At 44.2% G+C, this 24260-nt stretch overlaps 1 protein-coding gene across 1 annotated transcript in view; it reads left to right on the plus strand.

The window, feature by feature from the left end:
• Positions 1 to 212: 212 nt before the first annotated feature.
• Positions 213 to 24260, plus strand: part of SCN2B (sodium voltage-gated channel beta subunit 2) — a 69976-nt gene continuing 45928 nt past the window's right edge. The window contains 3 exon segments of the mRNA XM_068240872.1: positions 213 to 412; positions 9367 to 9437; positions 9439 to 9531. Coding sequence (XP_068096973.1) covers positions 346 to 412; positions 9367 to 9437; positions 9439 to 9531 — 231 coding nt within the window. The 5' untranslated portion in view covers positions 213 to 345.

Genomic DNA, 24260 nt, shown 5'->3' on the forward strand with positions numbered 1-24260 from the left:
ATAAAAAAAATAAAATAACCTTTTTGGTAAGTTTTATTAATAGACATCTTACAGCATTGTTATAGCTGGTTAAACAAAAGAAGATGAACAACAAAGTGATTACAAATAAAAAGAATATTTTTTTCCACCCTCCCGCATGATTCCTGGAAATCTACAAACCATAAAATCAAGCTTTCCCACCACACACCACCCCCAGCCCTCTGCATCTCTGCTGCAGCCAGAGATACGGCCATATTGAGTTTACATTGCTGTCAGAGCCGTTCCATCGAGGGGGAAAAAAAATCTATTTTATACATAGCTATATTCCAGGAAAGGATTGGAGACCCCCCTCACCCCTCCCAGGCCATGGGCAGGAGAGAGCGCCCAGCACCCCCTGGGTTAAGCTTGGTAACACTGGCACTCAGCCTCCTGGGTAAGTTGTATGGCCAGTTCTGCATGCACAGCTGGATGTACATCTGCCGCAATGCACTTCCACCCTCTGCACACTTTTGGCTTAACCCCTTAGGTGACAGACAAGGGGGTGATATATTATCCCACACCCTATTTCGGATTATCACACAATCCATTATTACACATGTATTAAAATGGATTCACCCCCTAAATACAGTATATTGTAAAAAGAAAAGAGAAAGATAATTAAATCAGCATTTTATTAAACTAATATATTTACCATCATACCTTCTGCAGGAGAATCTTCCCTGTATTTCTGCATATTGTGGCTATACAGTAAAATTGAAAGCTTATGGTTAATACATCTGACAGTGAAAACAAGATGTATGCATGACATACAGGGAGGCAATGTTTTTACAGGGAAGGGATGCAGATATCAACACACAGATGCAGGAAACATACCGGTATATATTCATTCTACTAGTTAATTGTAATGATGACTGCAGTGATTTTTTAAATACAGTGAAGGCAACTGTCTGGCAATATTGATTATTAATAATCCGATTACATTAAAGTAGGCGCTATTTAAACATTCCTTTTGTATGCTGGCCATACACAGTCAGATCTGATCTGTCAGAGCAGCAGAATATACCAACATGTGATTTGATTGAATTGAAATGGATAGCAGAGGCAGGCCCTCTTATGCATGATACATTGTGCTGATCTGGCAGATAATATTGGAAGCAGGACGTTACTGCAGGGTGACGCAGCCTCAGGGCTGGAACCACTAGAGCGCTTTTTGAGTGTTTAGGGAGCGCTTTAAATTGTTAACGCTTTCCCTAAACACTCTGCCAATGGAAATAAATGTAACAAATTCCATAGTAGCAATTGTGATTTGCAAAGTCGCAATCGCAGGACATGCAGCATTTTGGGAGCGTTTGCGCTTTAATGTAAAGTATTTAAGCACTGGCAAATTGCTCATGAATCGCTACACATAGAGATTTCAATGCGATCTTAAATGACTGCAAACGGTAAAAAAAAATGATGATACATTGCAAGGACCAATCAGAATTAAAATCGCTGCCAAAAAGCTTACACTTTTTAAAATCGCTCCCAAAAGTGCCGGAAAAAAACGCTCATGAAATCGCTTACAAAACGCTAATTAAAAACACTAGTGATTGCGCTAGCGATTTGTAGTGGGTTCCTCACAGGAGTTCCGCCTGTGTAGGTTAAATGTGTACTAACATAAGCTTGCCGATTGCTGCATGTGTATCGGCAACACAGATTCATTCCACCTTTAGGGCCCTTTACACTGAACTCGCCTAGATCCAATTTCCTGATTGCACCTGATTTGCCGATTGCAAGGGCGCTGAACTGAAATCGAGGTATCCCTTTTTTACTAATGCAATTCGATCTTTCCCCAAATGCAAACGTAGTATACGTAGTGCATAATGTATTTTTTTCTGGGTTTTTGTATGGGTTTAAGGGCTCTATTCCACTAGCAATCGCAATTACAAATCACAAACACCAGCGATTGTCACTAATTTTGTTATGCGATTGCGATTTTTCATTTGCATCGCATTATCACTCTAAGGCCTCTTGCACACTACATACGATTCAGATTTTTTTAGTTGACCAGATTTTTGGGTTAAAAAAGTACTGCTATGTTTTTTAATCGGAATAAAAAATCGGATCGTATAAAAAACAATGGGAATCGCATGTTGTGTGAAAGATGCCTCGCTCCAGAAAGTGATTGCAATTTGCAACTCGAATCACTAAAGTGGAAAATACTTCTTATGATTTCTATGATAGTGTAGCAACCCTAGTGATTTAAAAATCACTAGCGATTTTCGATTATTCGATTCAGCTGTGCAGTGAAAAAGTGCTATATAATTTTCTTGCGATTTTCATGGTCTCATTTTTTTCCGGCTAATGAATTGTCAGAAAAAACGCAAACTGCTGTAGTACCGTAAAAATGAAAGATCACAGGAAAATCTTACAGAACCGCACAGAAACACATTAGGACAATGAGAAAAATCGCAATTGCAGTGCATCTGTGATAACAATTTTAAGTGAAAAAGGGCCTTCCACATTGACTCGTAGCCAAAAAGACAGCTGTGGTGCAGCCGACCATACAGTGAGGCATACAGTACAATGAAAGTATGCCTCAGTGCCACTGTAAATGCACACGTAACTCCATTAACACACAGCAGGTTGTGCATTACTGCACCAGAACCTGCCACACTATACGCAGCGTGGAATCCTCCATAGGAATATCATTGCACTAAGTTGCAAAGCAGAGATGGATTAAGATGTAATGGGGTCCCAGGCAAGTTAGTAGATTTGGGGCTCCCTTGTGTTTTTTTTTGTAAGCTGAAGTGGAGAGAGGTCAAAAAAGATGACTGGTGGGACCACTGACACCCACTAAGCCCCAGGCAGCTGTCTAGATTGCCTGGTGGATGATCCTGCTCTGATGATAATTTGTCTGTTGCGTCACAACACAACGGGCTCAGTGTGGAAGGGCCCCCGGGGACAACCAGGCACAAATTCCAAAGCAGGGACCACAAAAAGTGTATAATCCAAAGCCCTCGCTAGTGTGGGGCAAATCCTGCAAAGGCTTGTTAATCTCAATTCCATCACCACTTGTGATTTCATCTGTCAACTTTTATGATGTTAGCGTCTGTTTCTACTTTTTTTTTAAATTAATGAATGAGATGATAAAAAAATACAAATATTTTAAAATCATGTAATGTACATGGCATACACCGATTAGCCACAGCATAAATACCAGTGCAGAGAACACTGATCATCTCTTTACAGTGGCATCTGTCAATGGGTGGGATATACTAGTAGGCAGCTAGTGAACCACCAGTTCTTGAAAGTAATGTGTTGGAATAAGGAGAAATAGGCAGATGTGAAGATCTAAGTGACACGGGACAAACTGTGATAGCTGAGTCAGAGCATTGGGGTGTTCTCAGTATACGGTGGCTGGTAACGACCAAACTTAGGCCAAGACGTGTTGGTGAACCCACTAGGAGTGATTTCTAATTGCTAGTGATTTGAAAAAGCTCTTACTGATGCAATGCTATGGGGGATTTTTATAAAATCACATCGCTCAAGTGGGATCATACCCATAGCATTACATTATCAAGAGCTTTCAAATCTCAAAGCGCTCAGAAAATCGCTCCTAGTGAATTTCTGGGCTTATGGGTGCTTAAGACTGTGAGAAGCAAAGCCTGTCTCACCCAATCCCTCAGATGATCTGCTGCAGTACAAACTGCTAAAAAATGTAATGCTGACAATGAGGGAAAGGTGTCATAACACACAATGCATTGCAGATTACTGCATAGTTCCAGACCAATCAGAGTGCACTTGCTAACCACTGTCCATTGCCGAAGTGACTAAAATGGGCAGCTACATGTCTACACTGGACCACAGAGCAATTGAAGAAGGTGGTCTGATGAATCTAGGTTTTTTTGGCTTCTAAATTCCTAAGATCCTAGGCCAATTGGGCATATGTGGTACATACTAGAAAAACAACTCTTATCCATGAAGGCGTACCTTTCATAAAGCACCTGAGAACATGGGTGTGTGATGCTACCAATAGCAGAATATCTGTCATTTTAATTCTGCTATCTGTGCCATCATAGCCACTGTCAGCTCCAAAATTACCTTCCCACGGTTGCCATGGGTATCATTTTTATCCTGTATGATGTCTTGTTCGGTCCGTCCCTGGCGCCTCCCACGATGCGTTCCATGCGCCGGTCACGTGACTGCAAACACTTCCTCCTTCAACCCAGAAGGAGGAAGTTTTTGTAGTTACGTGATCGCTGCTTGGAGCGCATCGTGGGAGGCGCCAGGGACGGACCGAAGAAGACATCATACAGGTAAGATTGACCCCCGCCCCCGCACGCACAGCTTTACTGGGAGATATCCGGATAGAACTACCCGGATGTCTCCCGAATTCGGATTTGAGCAAGCCTGATGGATATAACTAGAGATGGTCAATGAGATACTAGTAATTCTAGTATGACTTGGATGCAAATTGAATACAAATTGTATGCAGCTTTAATTGGGCCAATCACATGCACCACCTGATAAATTAGGTTGACCTATTTCAAAGCACTATACAATCTGCATTAAATATTCATGTAAAGTGGAATTATTTTCATCTAGTTGACCATTTTTAGATATAACCCACTAGGAAGATGAAGCTCTGGACCAGAATACAGATTTAGGGCCCTTTCACATGGGCGGCTGAGAAGCGGTGAATTCACCGCCTGTCAGCTGCTTTCCTGCACCGGCGGTGCTGTACAGAACCCCCCCCCCTCCCCCAACAAAGTGAGATCTGAGCGTGGCCACAGCCGCAGCTCAGACTCAACACGTCGCGTTCCTCTGCCGCCCAGTAACACCTGTTACAACCACTGAAATTCAGCTGTATTTAAATTGCAGCCGAAGTGCACTGGCAGGGGGCATACGGGAGGCTGAACTGCTTGGCAAACGGGCAGTTCAGCCACCCCCATCCAAAAGGGGCCTTATAGTAAGTTGCCTAAATTAGAAGCAACTTGTTATGAAGTAGCAAGTGGTCCAATGAGCGTGGGTGGACAGAACCTACTTACCTCAAGCAAGTCAGAACTAAGGAGGTGGATCTGCTGTAGTGAGTCCCCCCAAGGTCACACCATGCGAGGATATAGCTGTGTTTGGAGAGTTTGTTAATGTTTACATGGACAGAGGAAGAAAATAAATAAAATGACATAGCTTACACAAATGAGCATGTATGCAATACAAGACATTAATTCTTCCAATCACTATATGGGCCGTGTGAGAGATAAGCCACATGATGCAGGAGCCACACCAAGCTGCATACACAACTCTTTACCCCACCTTCAACCATAATGCAGTCTTCGCTTCACATAATGACTCAGCACAGAGTAGATATCGATCTTTCAATGAGGGAGTATCAGTTACAGTTATCCTTCCAGTTCTGAAGCATGGATATGATCAGCCCCCACTAGAGGGCTTTTAACCCCTTTTGCACCACATAACCAGCCTGCAATGTGACCCATATTATGCAGCAGACAACACGTCCAGAATAAACCCGCAGTGCACCAAGCACCAGCCCGGAGGATGAATGGGTGGGGGGAGGATAGAGAGAGGGGCTGCTGCACTTCCAAGAAGCCACAAAAGTTCCTTATTACCAAATGCAGAATCCTCATGTAATATTGTAACTTTCCAACACTTTACACTAGAGACCATCTACACTGAATTAACCTTGATTAAAGCATTTGCTCTGAGTGTGTGTGTGCTCCAGTTTACAGCCTGCATTAGAACTGATTGGAAATAAAGGTTGCCCTGCCAATAACATGCAGCATAGTTAATGAGCTGTTCTGCTTTTACATCCTAATTATTGTGAAATATGCTGTAGACATTTATGTGCAGGATTTTGCTTTAGTGTTGTTGTATGTGCTGCAAGGTCACATTGAGGCAGCGTCCATAGCAGAAGTATTGGCTGATGCTGCAGATTACCGTAACTTGCACAGTCACTGGCAGATAGAGGACACTGAGCATGTACACTGGGGGAAGATGTAATGCATAAGCTCAGCCGCAAAGCACCACATACCACCACATGCAGCACGCTTATTCCTGGAAAGAGGAGCAATGAAAAGGTTTCCCTGGTCCAAAAGCAAGAACTGGGAATAGATGCTTCAGTCCTAACTTGCACAAGGTTTTTCATTTTCTAAGGTGTCTCCAGTGATCCCTGAAGATCCAAAGTTGAGTTAATATATAATCCAGGAACATTGGAGGAACTGCCAGGAATAGTCTACTTTAGGGAAACCAGCAGGAAACCTCATAGGGAGCAGAGCTGGGACAAGGTCCTCCAGCACCCAAGGTTGAGATACCAAAGTGCGCCCCCCCCCCATCCCTCCCACCCCAGCCGTCACACACTGATTGCTATTAGACTAAGAAGCGCCACAGGGCCCACAACCTTCCCAACACCTTAATATCTAGTTATCTGGCTTGCAGTCACTGCTATGTATCCCCTTTTCTTATTTCTTTCTGCTTCAAACACAATTAGGAATGACAGCTGAATGAATTGTGCGCCCCCTCCTACACTGCGCCCTGAGGCTGGAGCCTCTCCAGCCTATGCCTCGGCCCGGCCCTGATAGGGAGTGAGATAAGAACAGAAAGGAAGAAGATCAGTGATGTTCAAACATGTCTGATATCTTTGAAGAAGGGTCAAAAGAAAGTGCTGAATACTGTATTGGGCGCTAGTCTACTTGGGGGACGCAGCAGGAAACCTCATAGAGAAAAGATTTCCAATCACAGCACCATCCTACTGCACAAAGCGTTGTGATCGGCTAAATAGTGTGGGCTTAGTTTACTACAACCTTTTGGAAACCATGCAGTTCAAGAGGGTGCTGTCCACCCAGTTACATTACCTGAATAATCCTATCAGGTTTCCTGCTGGGTCCCCCAAAGTGGACTAGCACCAAATTGGGCTGAATATTTTAAATATCTGGTTTATTGATCTTGTTTATAACTGCATTCCATTAAAGTGCTATTATAAAAATGTTTGCAATTCAAATGACATAATAAAAATATACATTTTTGTAACAGCAAAACCAAAGTTGCTACTGAGCAAAACCAAAGTTGCTACTGTCTGCAAACTTTCAGGGGTGGCCAGACCTGTACACCCAACAGCCTGCAGCTGCTCACATTGCCTCCCTGGCAGTTAGCTATGGCAGTGACAGTGTCCAGTTAGTGGAAGGTCAACTGAGATTCCCTCTATAGTCACACCTCCCTAGTGGCTGACAGCCAGTGGATAAGCTGCCATTCCCTCAGCACAGAACAAAATCATCTCAGTCAGCTCCCCCTTCCTCCACCCACCTACGGGCTTTAAAAATGGTCTGCTTTTAAAGAACCACTGTAGTGAGAAGAATATGGAGGCTGCCATATTTATTTCCTTTTAAACAAAAGCAGTTGCCTGTCAGTCCAAGGAATTAAATATGGCAGCCTCCATATTCTTCTCACTACAGTTGTCCTTTAAGTGTTTAGATTTTGCCAACCTTTCTTTCTGTCAGATTTACATCAATTTTCTATCAGTTTTACCTGACTCTGGATTGGAACTGTACACCTTTTATGTGTGAACAGAGTCATAGAAAACTGATACAAAACTGACAGGACACGACAGTACTTTATGTTTGAACCAAGACGCAGTACACTTTATTAGTGAATTGCTAGCTCAGAGCTTCCATTAACAAACCTTGCCTAGGCAGGAATTTCAGAGTCCACCTCACAGGATCACTGCAGGAGGGTGACGTCATCTGTAATATAGAAGTCAGGGAACATAAGTCAATGTTTTTGTGCATATCACAAACAGAAGAGGCGGGTCCAAGCCCAATATGGAGGAGCCACGTGCGTATACAGTTTATTGTAGTGTCTGCAGACTTCATGAGGTCTCTTTTTAAATCTTTCAGTACACTAACCCTTATCGAATGCTATTGAGTCTCCATCAGAGACATTCCCTTACTTTGTTCTATTGCTTATAAGACAGTAGCAGAAGAGAACAGAAAGAAACAAAAAACAGACTGCTAAACCTTTTTGACTCTATTCAAAATTAAGTATTTGGGTGGAGTCCTACTTTAATTAAATTATGTAAAGAAAAGACAATAAGCCAACACTACCATGATCTATGTACCACAGATACAGTATGGTATTCTATGATGACCAGCATGCTCTAGGTCTAGGTGACAAAGATGAAGGAGTAGAACCAATAGATAACCATATAGAGAAATCCTAAAACACTTGGAACTGCCGCTTTAAAATATCAGTGCAAAATGTATTCACAAATAAAAGTGTGAAGCCAGAGTCCGACATACCAAAAAGGTAACATCTATGCAGTGGGTGCAGGGCACTAAATAGAGCCTGGCAGTTGTTTTGTGCCGGTGGGAAAAAATTGACCTATGAAGAAGTACCCACTGGTATGAAAAACGCTGTCAGGCTCACTTTAGTGTCCTGCACCCACTGCATGACTATACACATCATGTTGGTATGTCTGACTCAGGGCAGTTACTAGGCTAAATTGCACCCAGGGTGAGGGTGTAAAAATGCGCCCCCCCCCCCCCCCCGTGCCCGTGTTATAGGTTAGCCAGCTATAGGTCCCCCTCAGTATAGGTAGCCAGGCAGTAGCCAGCCCAGTAAAGGTTAGCTAGATAGAGGTGCCTCCAGTCTAGGGAAGCCCGCATAGTTGCCACCAGTATAGGTTAGATAGGTAGGTGCCTCCAGTATAGGTTAGATAGGTAGGTGCCTCCAATATAGGTAGTCAGTATAGTTGCCCCCAGTATAGGTTAGATAGGTAGGTTCCCCCAGTATATTAGATAGGTAGGTGCCCGCCATATAGGTTAGCTAGGTAGATGCCCCAAGTATAGGTTAGATAAGTAGGTGCCCCCAGTATAGGTTAGATAGGTAGGTGCCTCCACTATAGAGTAAATAGGTAGGTTCCCCCAGTATAGGTTAGATAGGTAGGTGCCTGCCATATAGGTTAGCTAGGTAGGTGACCACAGTATAGGTTAGCTAGGTAGATGCCCCAAGTATAGGTTAGATAAGTAGGTGCCCCCAGTATAGGTTAGATAGGTACATGCCTCCAGTATAGGCACAGCGGCAGGGGGGCAGGCATAGTGTAGTTACAACTCGCCTTCCTTCTGCTGCCAGCATCTGGATCACAGGGAAGGTGAGTTGAAATGCCACCATGCTGCACTGTGCATTACATACCTACCGGCGGCTACCAAGAGTCAGGTTTGGGATTACCGCTCCTTGCTTCTTTTTTCCTCCCAAAGCCTGACTCATGGTTACCGCTAGGGAGGTTAAGAGTAATGATAACATCAAGCCAATATAGCATCTATAATTTTTTTGTTAATGATATTTCCTTGTATGTCAGAAACCATATTCCTGTTTTTATTGCTTATATGTGTCCAGTCTCGGCTTCCGCCATGGAGATCACGGTGCCTGCAGTTGTCTATGCTCTTAATGGAAGTGACATACGACTGGACTTGCAACTTCAACTCCTGCTATAAAATGGAAATCAAATGGTTTTCTATGAACTGGACATACCGGGGCTGTGAGAACTGTACTGAAGAGACGGTGAGAGATGCAGATCTCTGTATATTTTTATCATCATCTAGATCAGGGGTCAGGAACCTTTCTGTCTGAGAGACCATAAACGTCACATATTTTAAAATGTATTTCCATGAGAGCCATACAATATGTTTCAAACTGGCACAATGCGAATGCTTAGCAGAGGGCTCCCTGTTGCCACGACTATGTGTATACAGTTGATCCACCGGCAGTGGAAGCTTCAGACACGTCTTCAGCTTCTCTTGGGTTTCAGCAACATCAGCAATTTCCCCAAGAGCCAGACTGGAAAAATACCGACCAACAGCTTGTGCAATTAGCAAGTTGACTTGGGGGGTTGCTTCTTCACTTTGTAGGACGAGATCCCCGCACTTTGGCCCAATAGGCTGCTTGTCAAGTGACAGGCAGCCTATTGGGCCAATCAAAGTGTGGGGATTACGTTCTACAAAGTCACTGGACCTGACCGGGTCCAGAGTGGGACAGTTGTAGCTGCTGTTAGTTTTGGGGGGGGGGGGGGGGGGGGGGGGGGTGAGCGAGTAAGTTAGTAGTGCATGCTACAGCAGTAGTGTGCCTACTTTGAAAATTTTACTTGCATTGCCACAATAAGCTGCGATGCTTGAGCAGTGTAGCTTAGTGAATCAACCCCTAACTATGAGCCAGATGTAGCCATCATCAAAAGAGCCACATCTGGCTCCCGAGCCATAGGTTCCCTACCCCCTGATCTAGATGTTGTAATAATAATTCAGTGTCCCCTGTATCCCATTACTGTGTGACGTCCGTCAGACCACATCTGTTTCCAGTGTTTAATTCATTTGTGATCATTTACCTGCCAACATTGTGCTTCCTATTCAGCCTTGTAATTGCTCATCCCTCCATGTTGTCACTTTGACTTCCATCTTAACCCCTGACTTATCATTATTAATGGCTAAGTAAAGAAATTTGAAAGCACAGCTATGCGTTGTTTCATCTTGTCTTCTCGTGACCATCGCTGTGCGTCCGTCATTTGTGTATCTCTGTCCACATGCAAACATAATACTTTTACATAAAGGGCTAGATGAGACTTGCATAACATAAGCAAATATACATGCCCAGCAACAGCTTTAGTGATGATAAATATAAATTATGTTAACACATATTTACAATTATCATCACTACACCCATTTAACAGGCCAACAATTCAAAGAAGCAATAAGGTCCATCGATAGTACCACATTGCTTCACTCCTCAAGAATAACTTAACAATGAACATTCAAGTCTATGGGGTCACAGAGGAGCCTGTGGTGAATGCAAGTCCTTCACTACCAGGGGGTGACCATTCCTCAACCCTAAGGGCCCGGTATCACTAGGGCTGAATGCAGTATGAATCTGCAGTGTTTCCTCACAGGCTAGTTGGGCGCACTGCGGTTGCTGCAGTTTCCTGCAGCACACACCCCAAGTGCATAACACGGCTAAGCAATTCAGATGCATACTTGCATCACCACAAGGCAGGCAGTGTGTCATGCAAGTTGCATGCCGGCTAAGTGCAAACCAACCCTAAGGGGTCAACTACACTGTGTCATGATACATTGCCCATAGTGTGTGATCCGTATTCTAACATAAAATTCCATAGACTTTTATGAAACTGAAGGTGGAGGCACCCAAAAAGGTATAAAACAATTAAAATGTATTTTTAAAAAAAGTTAAAAAAGGAGCAGTGGACGGCTTACCTCTCCTGAAGAATAGTGGCCAATACGACTTTTGAGTATACAAAAATTGTATTGCACAAAAATTTCAGATGGTCAAAAGTTGTATTGGCTACTATTCTTCAGGAGAGGTAACCCAACCACTACTTTTTTTAAACTGTATTTTAATAGGTTTTTTTTGGGTACCTCCACCCTCAGTTTTACTGTTCGCACCTTTGTTGGGAGGTTTTTTTCTTTACCGAGTACCCCTAGGAGTCTCTTCTTTAGAACCAGTAGTGCACCCGGTGGTAGTCCCCTCCGTATGCCATATTGGTGGTTGCATTTAGTTGCAACCAGGTAAATGTGAGTAATCTTCTTTATTCTGACCATCTCCTGATACTGTGACATATTGCACTATTGGCTCCTGTGTTTTCTCTTTTGTGTTGTTTCGCTCCTTGAATTCTCCAGCAGGCATGTGCAGAGGTGGGGTGGGAGGTGGGCTCTGGGTGCCTAAGCACCTCCCTTTTAAAACACCCGTTAAAAGGCCCCCTTGGCTGTTAAAAATAAGCCCCGCCCCAGTCATGGTAAGCTCCGCCTACCACATGCAGGGAGCACTGCCCACCATGCACAGTAAGCTCCTCCCCCATCTGGGAGACTTTGGAGTAAAAAGGTCACATACCGGATTCCTAGTTTATCCATCCCTACAGCTGTGTGGGAGCAGATAAGATGGTGTCTCCTGGACAGCAGTGACCTCTTCCCTCCTCCAGCATTCACAGTGACCTCTACCTTAACCCTGCACCCACAGTGACCTCTCCCTTCACCTAGGACCCATACTGACCTCTCCCTCCCCAGCATTAGCACTGCAGTGATCCTGATCCCCCAGCACCCACAGTGACCTCTCCCTCCTCAATGGCACCCTTCTTGTCCCCAGCAGCACCCTTAATGACCTCCCTCTGCACATAAACTGACCTCTCCCTCCCCCAGCACCCCCAGTGACCTCTCCTTCCCCCAGCACCACCAATTACTTCCACTTCCTGCAGCACCCACACTGACATCTTCTGATCTCTACTTCTTCTAACATCCATCCACACCTCTTTCCCCCATATTTGACACATCACACCAAGTAACTGCACCCAGGCCTAACATTGCACCCAGTACTCACACCTGCACATGCCATCCACTATCTGCACCAAGCACCCACTAAACAATTATCCTCACCCAAAATAACTGCCTTTAAAACCCATGCGACACCTAATGCTCACCCATAGCCAGCACCTAGTACAGGCATGGCACCAAGTATTCGCACCCATGTCACACCCAGTACCTGCACCCAGCATCCACATGACATCCAGTACACACACCCAGATCTCACATGGCACTAAGTACATGCAATCAACACCAGCATGACAATTGGGCTACCTCCCAAGCCCGCTGTCTAGGCGTTACTCTGGACTCTGAACTTTCCTTTACAGCCCACATCCAAAGTATTGCCAGATCCTGCAACTTCCACCTCCACAACATCTCCAAGATCCGCTCCTTCCTGTCCCCTGACACCACTAAACTCCTTATCCACTACTACTAGATGCTGAAAAAGCTTTTGATAATGTAAACTGGAACTGGCCGGGATTAGTCCTTCAAAACATGAACTTCAGTGGACCCTTTATGAACCTTATTTCTTCACTTCAAAACTGCCCAACGGCACAAATATACACCCCAGGCTTTTTGTCCCCACACTTCAAATTACATAAAGGTACGCGTCAAGGCTGTCCGCTTTCAACATTATTATTCAATCTGGCAGTGGAACCTCTGGCTAAGATTATAAAACATAGAATCCAAGGCATTTCCATAGGATCTTCCACCATCACGCAAACAATGTTTGCAGATGACATTTTGATATATATGGCTAATCCACATCTCCAACTTCAACTCGTGTTTTAGTTGGTAAAGGAAATTGGGGAACAAGTGGTTTTGTGAGAGATCGCGGAAAAGCTGCCGCATGTGCTACTAAGGAGGCGGTTTGCACGCGGAAGCGTGTGTCTGGTGGCAGGGCAGAACGCGGAAAAGCCGCCGCATGCAACAACAGTAAGGCGGCTGGTTCCGCGTCCAGCGCGGCGGTTTGCACGCAGCAGCGTGTGTCTGGTGTGGCTGAGTCTGTTAGTGCACATAGGCTTAGGAATACACGCGCGCACGCTGAGAGGCAGAATTCTTATACTAAGCAGGAAGAGTCAGCTGACCACGCCGATCAGCTGACTCCAGAGCAGGATACTATTGGTTGAGCAATTAGGGGTGGTCCTGGAGAGCACTACTCCATATATAGTTTCTGCTGGTCACTTGCAAGTTGTCTGCCGTTGCGATCACTACGTGGAAGCACTCAGACCTAGTCAGATCCTTCAGTGTGTTTGAACCAGGTGGACCTGGGAATTCACACTTAGCCAGATTATTTGAATTGTATTCTGTTATGCTTAAGCTAGTTCCAGGGTGTAGAGACCAAGGACCTCACACCCAGCTTAGGGAACTGTGTTATCATCTGTGTTATACTTTAAGCTAGTTCCAGGGTGTAGAGACCAAGGACCTCACACCCAGCTTAGGGAACTGTACTACCATCTGTGTTATATTTCAGACTAGTTCCAGGGGTGCTGAGACCACGGACCTCGCACCCAGTCTAGGGAACTGTATTATCATCTGTGTATACTTCAGACTAGTTCCGGGGTGCTGAGACCAAGGACCTCGCACCCAGTATAGGCATTGTTTGTTATATGTTATGACTTATAGCTTTTCCGACTACTCCTCTGTCTTCTGATTCGGTGCCTCGCATATCTGATATTCCGTTGCCAGACCCTGCTCGCTTTGGATACCGAATCAGCCTTCTGTCTTTGTACTTTATCTGTCAGTGTGTTGCCGACCAGGCGAGGCCGACCTTGAGAGCTATCTCTCCTGTTAAGAGATAGTCTCCAGACCAGATAGTGACATCCACCCTCAGGTGTCACTCACTCTCTGGCCTTCACTATCCTTAGCCTGACTCCTCCCCTTGAGGAGCCTCAGGCTGCTGGAAGGTACCTGTGCTCTCTGAGCCGTGTCTCTTCACTGTCAATTATCACCTGCTCAGCAGGTGTGTTACTCAAAGTATTACTGTTACACCAAACACTCACATACCTATAGGTGTCCAGAGGTTAGCAATATATCTGTATTATCGGTGATTCTGCAGATCATCAATAATCAGGTATATATCTGCATTCTTGGTGATACTGCAGATCACCAATAATCAGATTCTCTCTGCATGCTGACACCAATTGTTACAGGTTTTAAGGTAAATATGTCCAAATACGAGCTGCTGATGTTGTCTTCTCAAGCTGAAATCTCATCTCATATCAGACAAGTAGGGGTATCAATAGCCACAAAAGTGAAATATTTAGGTATATGGATTTCAAAAGATCCCTCTTCCATTTATATGTTGAAATATCCCCCTCTATTTCAAAAACTTAAACAACAATTGAAAAATTGGACAAATCTCCCTATAAACTTAATGGGAAGAATAGCACTTGTACGTTCAGTGACCTTTGGGAAACTTTTATACCCACTTCAAACCATTCCGCTCCTTTTAAAACATAATGACATAAGAGATATAGAAAGATCTATAACACAGTTTTTATGGTCAAATAGAAAACCACGAATTGCCCTACATAAAATGAAACTCATTCGAGAAATGGTTGGATTAAAACTACCCAATATCAGATTATACAACTTGTCATGCCTCTTTCGTCATGTAAGAGACTGGATAAGTAATACCCATCAGTTCTCCAATGGTCACTTAGAACAGTCATTTGCTGACCCATGGTCACTTTCTGCTCCACTACACACCAAATATGGTCAATTACCAAGTAAATTTAGAAATAGCGCCATACTTCGAGACACCTGGGTAACCTGGAAAGAAATGCGCAAATTATTCCAGCTTTCAACGCAGATCTCTAAATATATGCCCTTTTGGGGTCATCCTGGTTTTTTGGCCAGCATGTCCCATGCAGGCTTTGGAAATTGGGAAGATAAAGGCCTTAAAAGCTTAGGTCAGCTGATAAATCTGAGAGCAAGTAGATGGAAAACATTCAGTGAAGTCAGAAATGAATACAATTTACCCAAATCTCATTATCTGTATTTTGCTCATGTAAAGTCCTACGCCTCTGCCACTCTGAAAAATATGTCTACTGAAATGTCTATAAACGATTTTGACTCCTTCCTGTCTCCGGGTCCTCAAAGACTTCCTCTTACTGTTATACAAAATAAGGTTCTGTTCAGAATAGGTAAGCAAAGTGCCTTCGGAAACGTCAAATCTTGGCAAAAAGACATTATAGACGATGATCTCCCTTCCAAAATTATAGAAGGCAATTTATTATTGAGGAAATATATAATAAATGAATCTTGGAGAGAATCCCACTACAAAATGATCCACAGGGCAAAATACGCCTTCAACCTTAAATACACTCAACCTCCATCTCATTATAAACCCTTCTGTCCTAAATGCCAATACCTACAAGCCGATCTCTATGATTGTTTGTGGACCTGCCCAGCTATAGCGACATACTAGAGAAAAGTACTACAATACATTCATCAGTTAACGCGGAAAGACATACAATTGACTCCTCAGACTCTGCTTTTCCATTACAATAATCCTACTGAACAACTAGGCTCAGAATCTGTAACTTCTACACCTCATCTGTCACCCTTCTGCCACATACTATTAGCTGCCGCAAAAAAAGCTTTATACGTCAAATGGATTTATCTTTCAGTTCCTACAACCTGGGATGTGCAACAAGAGCTGACACATTTATTTGCCATGGACAGATTGGATGCCCTAAAACATAAAGAGAAACACACAAAATCCTTTTTCAAAAAATGGAAAAACTTTATTGAAGGAACTTATGACCACAACAAAATACGAGACATAGTAGAACCTTTCAAATACACAGAGTGGTATGCAGTCAATGATTTACATAATTCTCTGGGCAAACTGAAAATAACATAGTATATTATACCTTCAAAATAGAAAAGATGCAGATGGTAGAGATGAATAGTGGGAAGGAAAAGGGTGGGTTAGGGAGGTACTGAAGAGGTTAAAGGGGAGAAAATGTTGCATGTTTACACAACTATTCTTTTGGAGCATAAATGTGAAGGCAAAAGGGCCACCTTGCTCCATGTTTGTAATACTCAACGGTTTTATGACATGTAACTGAAAATTTAATAAAATATTGTTAGACTCCTTATCCATGCCCTTGTCATCTCCCGCCTAGACTACTGCAATTCTCTTTTGTCTGGCCTCCCCTCTAACCGTACTGACCCACTTCAATTGGTAATGAATGAGGCAGCCAGACTGATACATTCTTCTCACCGCAGCGCCTCTACAACTCCGCTCTGTAAAGCACTACACTGGCTCCCCATCAGCTTTAGGATCAATTTCAAAATCCTGTGCTTGGCCTACAAATCAGTGCACAAGACCTGCCCAACCTACATCTCTGATCTGGTCCACAGGCACATACCAGCCCGCCCCCTCCGATCCTCCAATGACCTGCGCCTAGACGCACCACGCATAACTCAGTCACATGCACGATTGCAGGACTTCACCAGGGCTGCCCCTACTCTCTGGAACTCGCTCCCACCAGCCGTCAGACTCGCCCCCACCTTTAGTACCTTCAAACAAGCTCTCAAGATCACCTCTTCACGCTCGCATACCCCCCTACACCAGCACCATAATATGTTCTGTTAGACACCCTCTCAAAAGATGCACCTATTGTCTCCACCCCCACCCTTTAGATTGTAAGTCTCTGGCAGGGCCCTCCTCCCTAATGTATCCAGCTTGATTATACAATCTTACTCACAACCACCCCTCTTGTAGACATGAACAGTCTCTATTTTGACCTATGACACTGTATTGTTATCAAATCATTTGCATGATCTTGTTTTGTTGTGAGTTTCCGTATGTTCTACCTTGTATGTTAACTCATTTATCTATTGTGCACTGTACAGTGCTGCGTAATATGTTGGCGCTTTATAAATACAATAAATAATAATAATAATAATAATTGATACCCGCCCATAGTCAGAACCCACATGACACCCTATACCCACACCCAGAACCCACATGGCACCCAGCATCTGCATTCAGCATCCACATGTCAACCAGTACCCCATAGGTAGAAATGAGGAAGGGGGGAACCTGCAGCCACCGGTGACAGGTCTGTCTGACTCCACACCACTGAATGCAGGCAGCACTTCTGTGACTGCATGTATGTGTCAAGCAGATGGGCTTAGGGGTATGGTTTGGGGCAGTTTGGGAGATGGGGGGGGGGTGAAGGTCAAATGTCACTGCAGGGCAAGGGGGCTGGGGGGGGGGAGGTCCCCCACCACTTGTAGGTATTATTTTGTGTGAGAGTGTGTGTGTGTGTGTGGGGGGGGGGGGGGGGGGAGCTTGCACTCTGTGGTGCACAAGGCGGGCAACAGGAAAGCATGCAAGAGATCGTGTTCATGCATGAATGGTGTAGTGTGAATGAGCTCTTAGCGGCCAGTAACAGCCATTTTATTACTGCATTCAACCCTCTAGCTTTGGACCAAACCCAGTATATTATCCAAATAAAAATTGTTGTGTTCTGCCTCTTCTGAGTCACAATATGTCTATACATTTAACCTACTTTAAACCCTTTTTTCTCCCATGTCTTATTTAAGTGGTTCAGGAGTTGCAGAGATCCTCGTGACACATTTATTGTAACATTATCCTCATATATCATTCTCAAATAACAGTGAAATATCCCAGATGACGCATGTGTGCCTATTCAGGGAGTTACTCCAGTAAGCATTCATAACGTTTTCACCTCGGCTTTCATATGTTTATGGCTTGTCTGATCTATATGACTGATATATTTATTTCCTGTGTATAGGGCCAGCATTTTATGCTAGCACTTTCCACACACAGTCAAATCCCCTAGCCTGCCACAGTCAGTAGCACCAGTTTCAAAGATAAACCAGTTAATGTAGGGAATTGTGGGGGATGCAGGAGTCAACCAGAGCGCTTGTGGGAAACCCTGGTGCTGCAATCAAAGAGTGCTAATTGCAAGAATATCCAGACTTGAGATCATTCGAGATGATAAGTGATCCCACGGGCAGCAGGGTTATTGCAGGATTTGTATCAGCTGTAACAAAGAAATGTTTTCCTTTAAAGGTTATTATGCTGTTGCATATCTTTTAGAGCAGAGAGGAAGTTCTGAGCTCAGGTCCGCTTTAAAGAGGACCTAAACTCTTCCAGAGGAAAGAAGGAAAACGGAGAAATCCACCGTTTGTATTTAGATATAACAGTCTGTCTAATACTACCTTATCTGCTAGTAATGAGCCACTGTAATTGGAGCTGTCATCTTTGTCTGGACTGTGCTGTGGTGTGCTAGTCAGACAGGCTATATGTAAACACAGGAGTTTAACCCTTTCTGTGCTGCCAGCAAACCAGGAAGTAACTACACTGCAGTATCTCTGAGGAGCTCTATAAGCTGTAACAAGGAAATTATTTTTCTATAAAGGTTATACCTCCCAACCTCTTGAGATATGAAAGAGGGACTCTTAAGCCACACCCTTGCCACACCTCTAATCACTCCTGTGTCACAACCCTAATCACGCATACAATGAAGAGGGACTGTCCCTCCAAAACAGACAGTTGGGGGCTACCTTAGAATGCTGTTGCTTACCTTTTAGAGCAGAGAGGAAGTCCAGGGTTTAGGTCCACTTTTTGGTTGTGGGCATGTGCACACAGGTGCACAGGTGCATCACTGCTGTGTATGTTCCTGCAATCACATGAATGAGTAAAGTGAAAGGTAAAAAGCAAGCAGATGAGACCTCACATTCATGTTACTACTGCTGTGAGACTGTGAGTATTCTATCAATATGGAGGTTTAACTTTAAAATTAACCTGAGGTAAAAATAAACTGATGAGGTAAACAATTGTATGTATCCTCTTACTCCTAAAAATGACTTTTTTTTTTAGATTTACCATGGTTTTATTGTATATTAGCTAATGGCCCGGCGTTGCCTGGGTATGTATTTGGCTGGTGTTGGCTCCGCCCACTTTTTCTAACCCTAACACACAATTACTCAATGACTTAGTTTGTGAGCTTTGCAGTCCTTGGCATCAATAATTTACATTGAAATTAAACAAGAGAGGGCAAAAAAAGAGGGGGAGGGGGGGGGAGGGCCAAAGTGCAGTGGGGGTGAAAGTTGTGCAGGGGTAATAGTGCCAAAGCCAAAAAAATGGGCATGGCCATGGATCAGGATGTGGGTGCGGTCACAGGTGGAGCCAAATTTACATGAACTTAGCAATGGTGGGACATTAGACTAGGACTATATAGTAGGAATTAGATTGTAAGCGCCTCCGACACAGGTGCTCCCCAGTTTAGGTAGTGACAGGGGACCCCCCAAGTTTAGGTGGTGACAGGTGGCCCCAGTTTAGGTGGTGACAGGTGGCCCCATTTTAGGTGGGGACAGGTGGCCCCAGTTTAGGTAGTGACAGGGCCCCCTAGTTTAGGTAGTGACAGGGCCCCCTAGTTTAGGTAGTGACAGGAGTCCCGTAGTTTAGGTAGTGGCAGGTGCACCCCAGTTTAGGAAGTGGCAAGAGCCCCCCAGTTTAGGTAGTGACAGGTGCCCCCCAGTGTATGTAGTGACAGGAGCCGCCCAGTTTAGGTAGTGACAGGTGCCCCCAGTTTAGGTAGTGACCGGTGCCCCCCAGTGGATGTAGTGACAGGAGCCCCCCAGTTTAGGTAGTGACAGGAGCCCCCCAGTTTAGGTAGTGACAAGGGCCCCCCAGTTTAGGTAGTGACAGGTGCCCCCCAGTTTAGGTAGTGACAGGAGCCCCTCAGTGTAGGTAGTGACAGGTGCTTCCCAGTTTAGGTTGTTACTGGAGCCCCCCACTTTAGGTAGTGACAGGTGCCCCCAGTTTAGGTAGTGACAGGGACTCCCACTCACCATGTCCCAGCAACCAGCCCAGCATGAGCGTCAGACCTCAGAATCAGCCAGCGACCAGTGAGAGCGGGGGTGCACAGTACCACCGTGGACACTGCACTGCATACGCGAAAGTGATGTCACTTCTCGCATATAAGTGTGGTGTCCGCGAGGTCCTAGCACCCGCACTCACTTGTCGCTGGCTGATCGGAGGTCTGACGCTGGGCCGGCTGTTGCGACTTAGACAGCAGGGTGGCCCAGGTTTGGGAGGGGGGGAAAAGGGGGTTGGTCTAGCTGGCGGCCAGGGGGTGGTGTCCGCCCCATTTTACCAAATGTGCGGACACCCATGTTAGTGAGGTTTAAACATTTGCAAAGTAGAATGAATGTTTTGTTGTCTCTGCTCAGTGGCAGCCTATTAAGTTTACCTAAATGAAAATACATGAACTATTGACCTTTTTCTATCTTCCTCTGCTCTCAAAAGTTGTATTCTGCCAGTAAAACTTTTATGGCTGTAATTTGCTAATCAGTGATGTTAACTAAATTCTTGACAAGACAGAAGCTGTCACTTCCATGCCTAAAAATTAACTCTTTCAGGTAGCAAGAAAACAAGTAAAATAGCCTAGTTATTAACCTCTTTAGGACCACAGCCTCTGGCCCCTTTAAAGGACCAGAGGCTTTTTTTTTATTGTTTTTAATTTCCTGACCGCTGTAATTGGCTCACAGTGATTAGGAGGTCAGGAGCCAATAAAAACCGCTCCTGACCAATAGGAGGAAGCTTGGCTGTCACATGACAGCCGAGTTAGCTTCCTCCAGGAAGAGGGGACAGTGGTAAACCGCAGCATAGAATCTACGCCGTATCAGAGTTAGAGAGCCGCAGACTGGGAGTAGATTCTACTTACCGCAGTCCCAAACCAGTTAATATGTTTTGCACTGTACATACACATGTATCTCATCATGTCACATATCGGGTAAACTTTAAGAGATTCCTATTAATATAGCGCTTAGTAGTTATCGCAGAAGCCTCTTATCTAAAAAGCTCACAATGTTGTTCTGCGTACATTCTGCAGATTTGTTTTATTGTATCGGAATTTAACGCTGGAAAATTTCCAGGAGGTAAAAATGGGCTGCTGGAGGGCGTCAGTAAATGAAATGAAAGCTTACCAAATGACATTAGATGCTGAACAAACATACCGAGATCTGAGAAAACAACTTAGTTGTTTAAATGATGTGTATTTGACTTTCCTCCTGAAGATGTCCGGAATCACACTTCATGATTTATTTTCTTTCACTATGTGTACATTACAGGCCACGGTTTTACAGTTTGCCACTAATTCCTGTCACAAATCTGCTATGACAAAGTTTTTATTACCTCCAGGCCATCATGAATCTGTGGGATGCTTCACTGCATGCAAGGACTTGTGCAGTTGTAAAGACTAATCGGGATCTATGGACCAGAAGGCATTATTACCAGTGGATGCCTGCTCCTACCCATTATTCTGCCCATTATTTTCCTGCAAACCCTTCACAACCTTAAATGGTACCCAGGGGTGTAACCACAAGGGAGCAGCCCTGTGACTGCAGGGGGGCTCAGAGCTGTGGGAGCCGACACTACTTCGCTCCAAGAAAGAGGTCTATCCTTCAGATCAGGTGTTTTTTTGTGGCTACACTTGTTATGGATGTGACAATTAGATGTCCACACTTGTTTTATGACCCTTACACAATGGGCCCCTGGGCCTTGAGGGTCGCCGGGGTAGGAAAGGGAAAAGGTGTAAAAAAGAGAAAGAGGAACAGGGCCAATGTTTATCATCTAAAGACCACAGCTGAGAGAAAGCAGTGCCCAATGTTCAAGCAATAATGTAATTGAAGCAGTGCAGGTCACAAGTAGGTATATGATACAATTCCACCGTGCTTCACATCGGCCAATAACAACCCAAGTTATAAGGTTGTGTACATAGCATGAGACTCCCATGTGTCACAGAACTGTTCCAATCTTTAACTGCATAAGTCGTCCTTTAGATAGCATCAGTATAAGATTGATAATATATCATAAAATGATTTAAAAAACAGCAGTACTAAGTGTAAACCGCTTTATTGAGGATATATGAACCATAAAATCATAAAAGACAAAAAGAGTAATCACATACGGGGTCCAAAGTTAAGGGTACCCCGAATTAAAATAGCGCATGCATACTGGCCAGTGATAGGAACAAGAATATGAGGTGTTGCTCGTCTCCTTCCAGACCGGTTTCGCAAACTTGCATCATCAGAGGATAAGGAGAGCGAGCGGCTGACACCCTTTATATAACTTCTCATAATGGTAGCAATGGTAGACAAGTATTGCTAATCAACCACCAAATCAGTCAACAGACCAAAGGAATAGAGTGAAAAAGGTGGGTTGAGTGAAAATTATACAAATAGTATGCATATTATTTTCATTAGACATGACCATTAAGAACATTTCTGTAAAAAAGAGGGAACATGATAAGAAATAATTAGTGATAAGATGCCACATTACATTGAGTTCAAAATGAAAACACCAGAAAAATACTAACTAATCACCCAGGACTCACCCTATGTGTGAATATGTGGTTCCTTGGGAGGCTTCCCCGTCCTCCTCCACTGGCCCTTTCCAGTGCAGGGTCCCCTGAAAAACCACTTGTCAACAGCTTGCGCATGAGCAGAAGCACGGACCATTTCCGGTAACAGCAGAAAAAGCAGAGCCCGATTTGGGGCCTGTGCTACTGTGCATGTGTGTGCTGTCTGCACCTGCCCAGTAGCATGGACCATCTGCACCTGCCCAGTAGCATGGACCCAATCAGGTTCTGCTTTTTCCACTGGAGCTTGAGCTGGTCCATGCTACTGCGCAGGCTCAGTGTGATCACGCTTTGGGATCTCATTGCTGGATCGGCCTAGTTGAGGAGGACGGGGGAAGCTTCTCCAGAATCCAGAGACTTCCTCCTCTTGAGATAATTATCCAAAAAAGAGCGTCAGCAAACCAGGGCCGGCGCTACCATAGAGGCAAAGGGGGCAATTGCCCCAGGGCCCCAGAGCTTGTAGGGACCCCCATTGGCTAGAAGAGGAAATTTTTTTTTCAAAAAGACTGTATAGTTTTTGAGAAAATTGATTTTAAAGTTTCAAAGGAAACAAAATACACTTTTAAAAACCTGCCGACATTAACGGTTAATAGCAAATCCACCTTAAATGCTAGAAATCCTAAATTTGCAGGATATGTTAAGGAGGTCATTGGGAATAAGAGGAAAAAACAATTTTTCAAAAAGACCTTATAGTTTTTGAGAAAATCGAATTTAAAGTTTTGAAGGAAAAAAGTATACTTTTAAATGCGGTAAATGTCACTTTTAAGTAGCAAACCTAACGGTAGTGTCATTTTACATGTATCAAAAGAAAGAGCAATACATTTCCTGATGGAGTTTCCAGGGGGTCCATACGCAGCCGCAGCGCTTTAGCCAGGGATCGCTATACAGCCACAATATAGCTGTATGAACATCCCTGGCATTTTTTCCTATTTTCCCAATTTTTTTTTATGTTTAGAGTGTGGAAATTAAAAAAAAAAATATGTGGAGTCCCCCCTCCTGAAACTTTTTAACCCCATTGTCCCCATGCAGGCTGGGATAGCCAGAATGTGGACCTCCGACCTATTGGGGCGTCACACCCTGACTATACCAGCTGCAAAAAAATGTCCCTTAACGCCAATTTTTGTTCCGGGGTATCTGTTGAGGGGCCCCCAGATTTATTTTGCCCTGGGGCCCCATTGTTGCTTAAACCGGCCCTGCAGCAAACCTCCCAGGTGTGAATCCCATTTGGATTAAAAAAAAATGTTTTGTCGTAGGTTTCTTGTTTTTGCTGCTGACACTCATACACTATAACATTGTGCATTTCCAAAAACGTTATATATAATACACAGGGTAGATCCAGACGATTTGCTGATCTGACAAAGAAACACACAGGTCTCTCAGTGTGTGCATGCATGTGATGTCAACACCACGGTGTGCTTGTCGGGCATTGCAGTGCATGGCTGTAGCACCTTATTCTAATAAAGGACTGTTTCCACTATGTTAGCACACTGGCACTTTCAGTATCCCTCTAGCCATGCAA

This window comes from Hyperolius riggenbachi, chromosome 6 (assembly GCF_040937935.1).
Source record: "Hyperolius riggenbachi isolate aHypRig1 chromosome 6, aHypRig1.pri, whole genome shotgun sequence".
NCBI classification, from domain to species: domain Eukaryota; kingdom Metazoa; phylum Chordata; class Amphibia; order Anura; family Hyperoliidae; genus Hyperolius; species Hyperolius riggenbachi.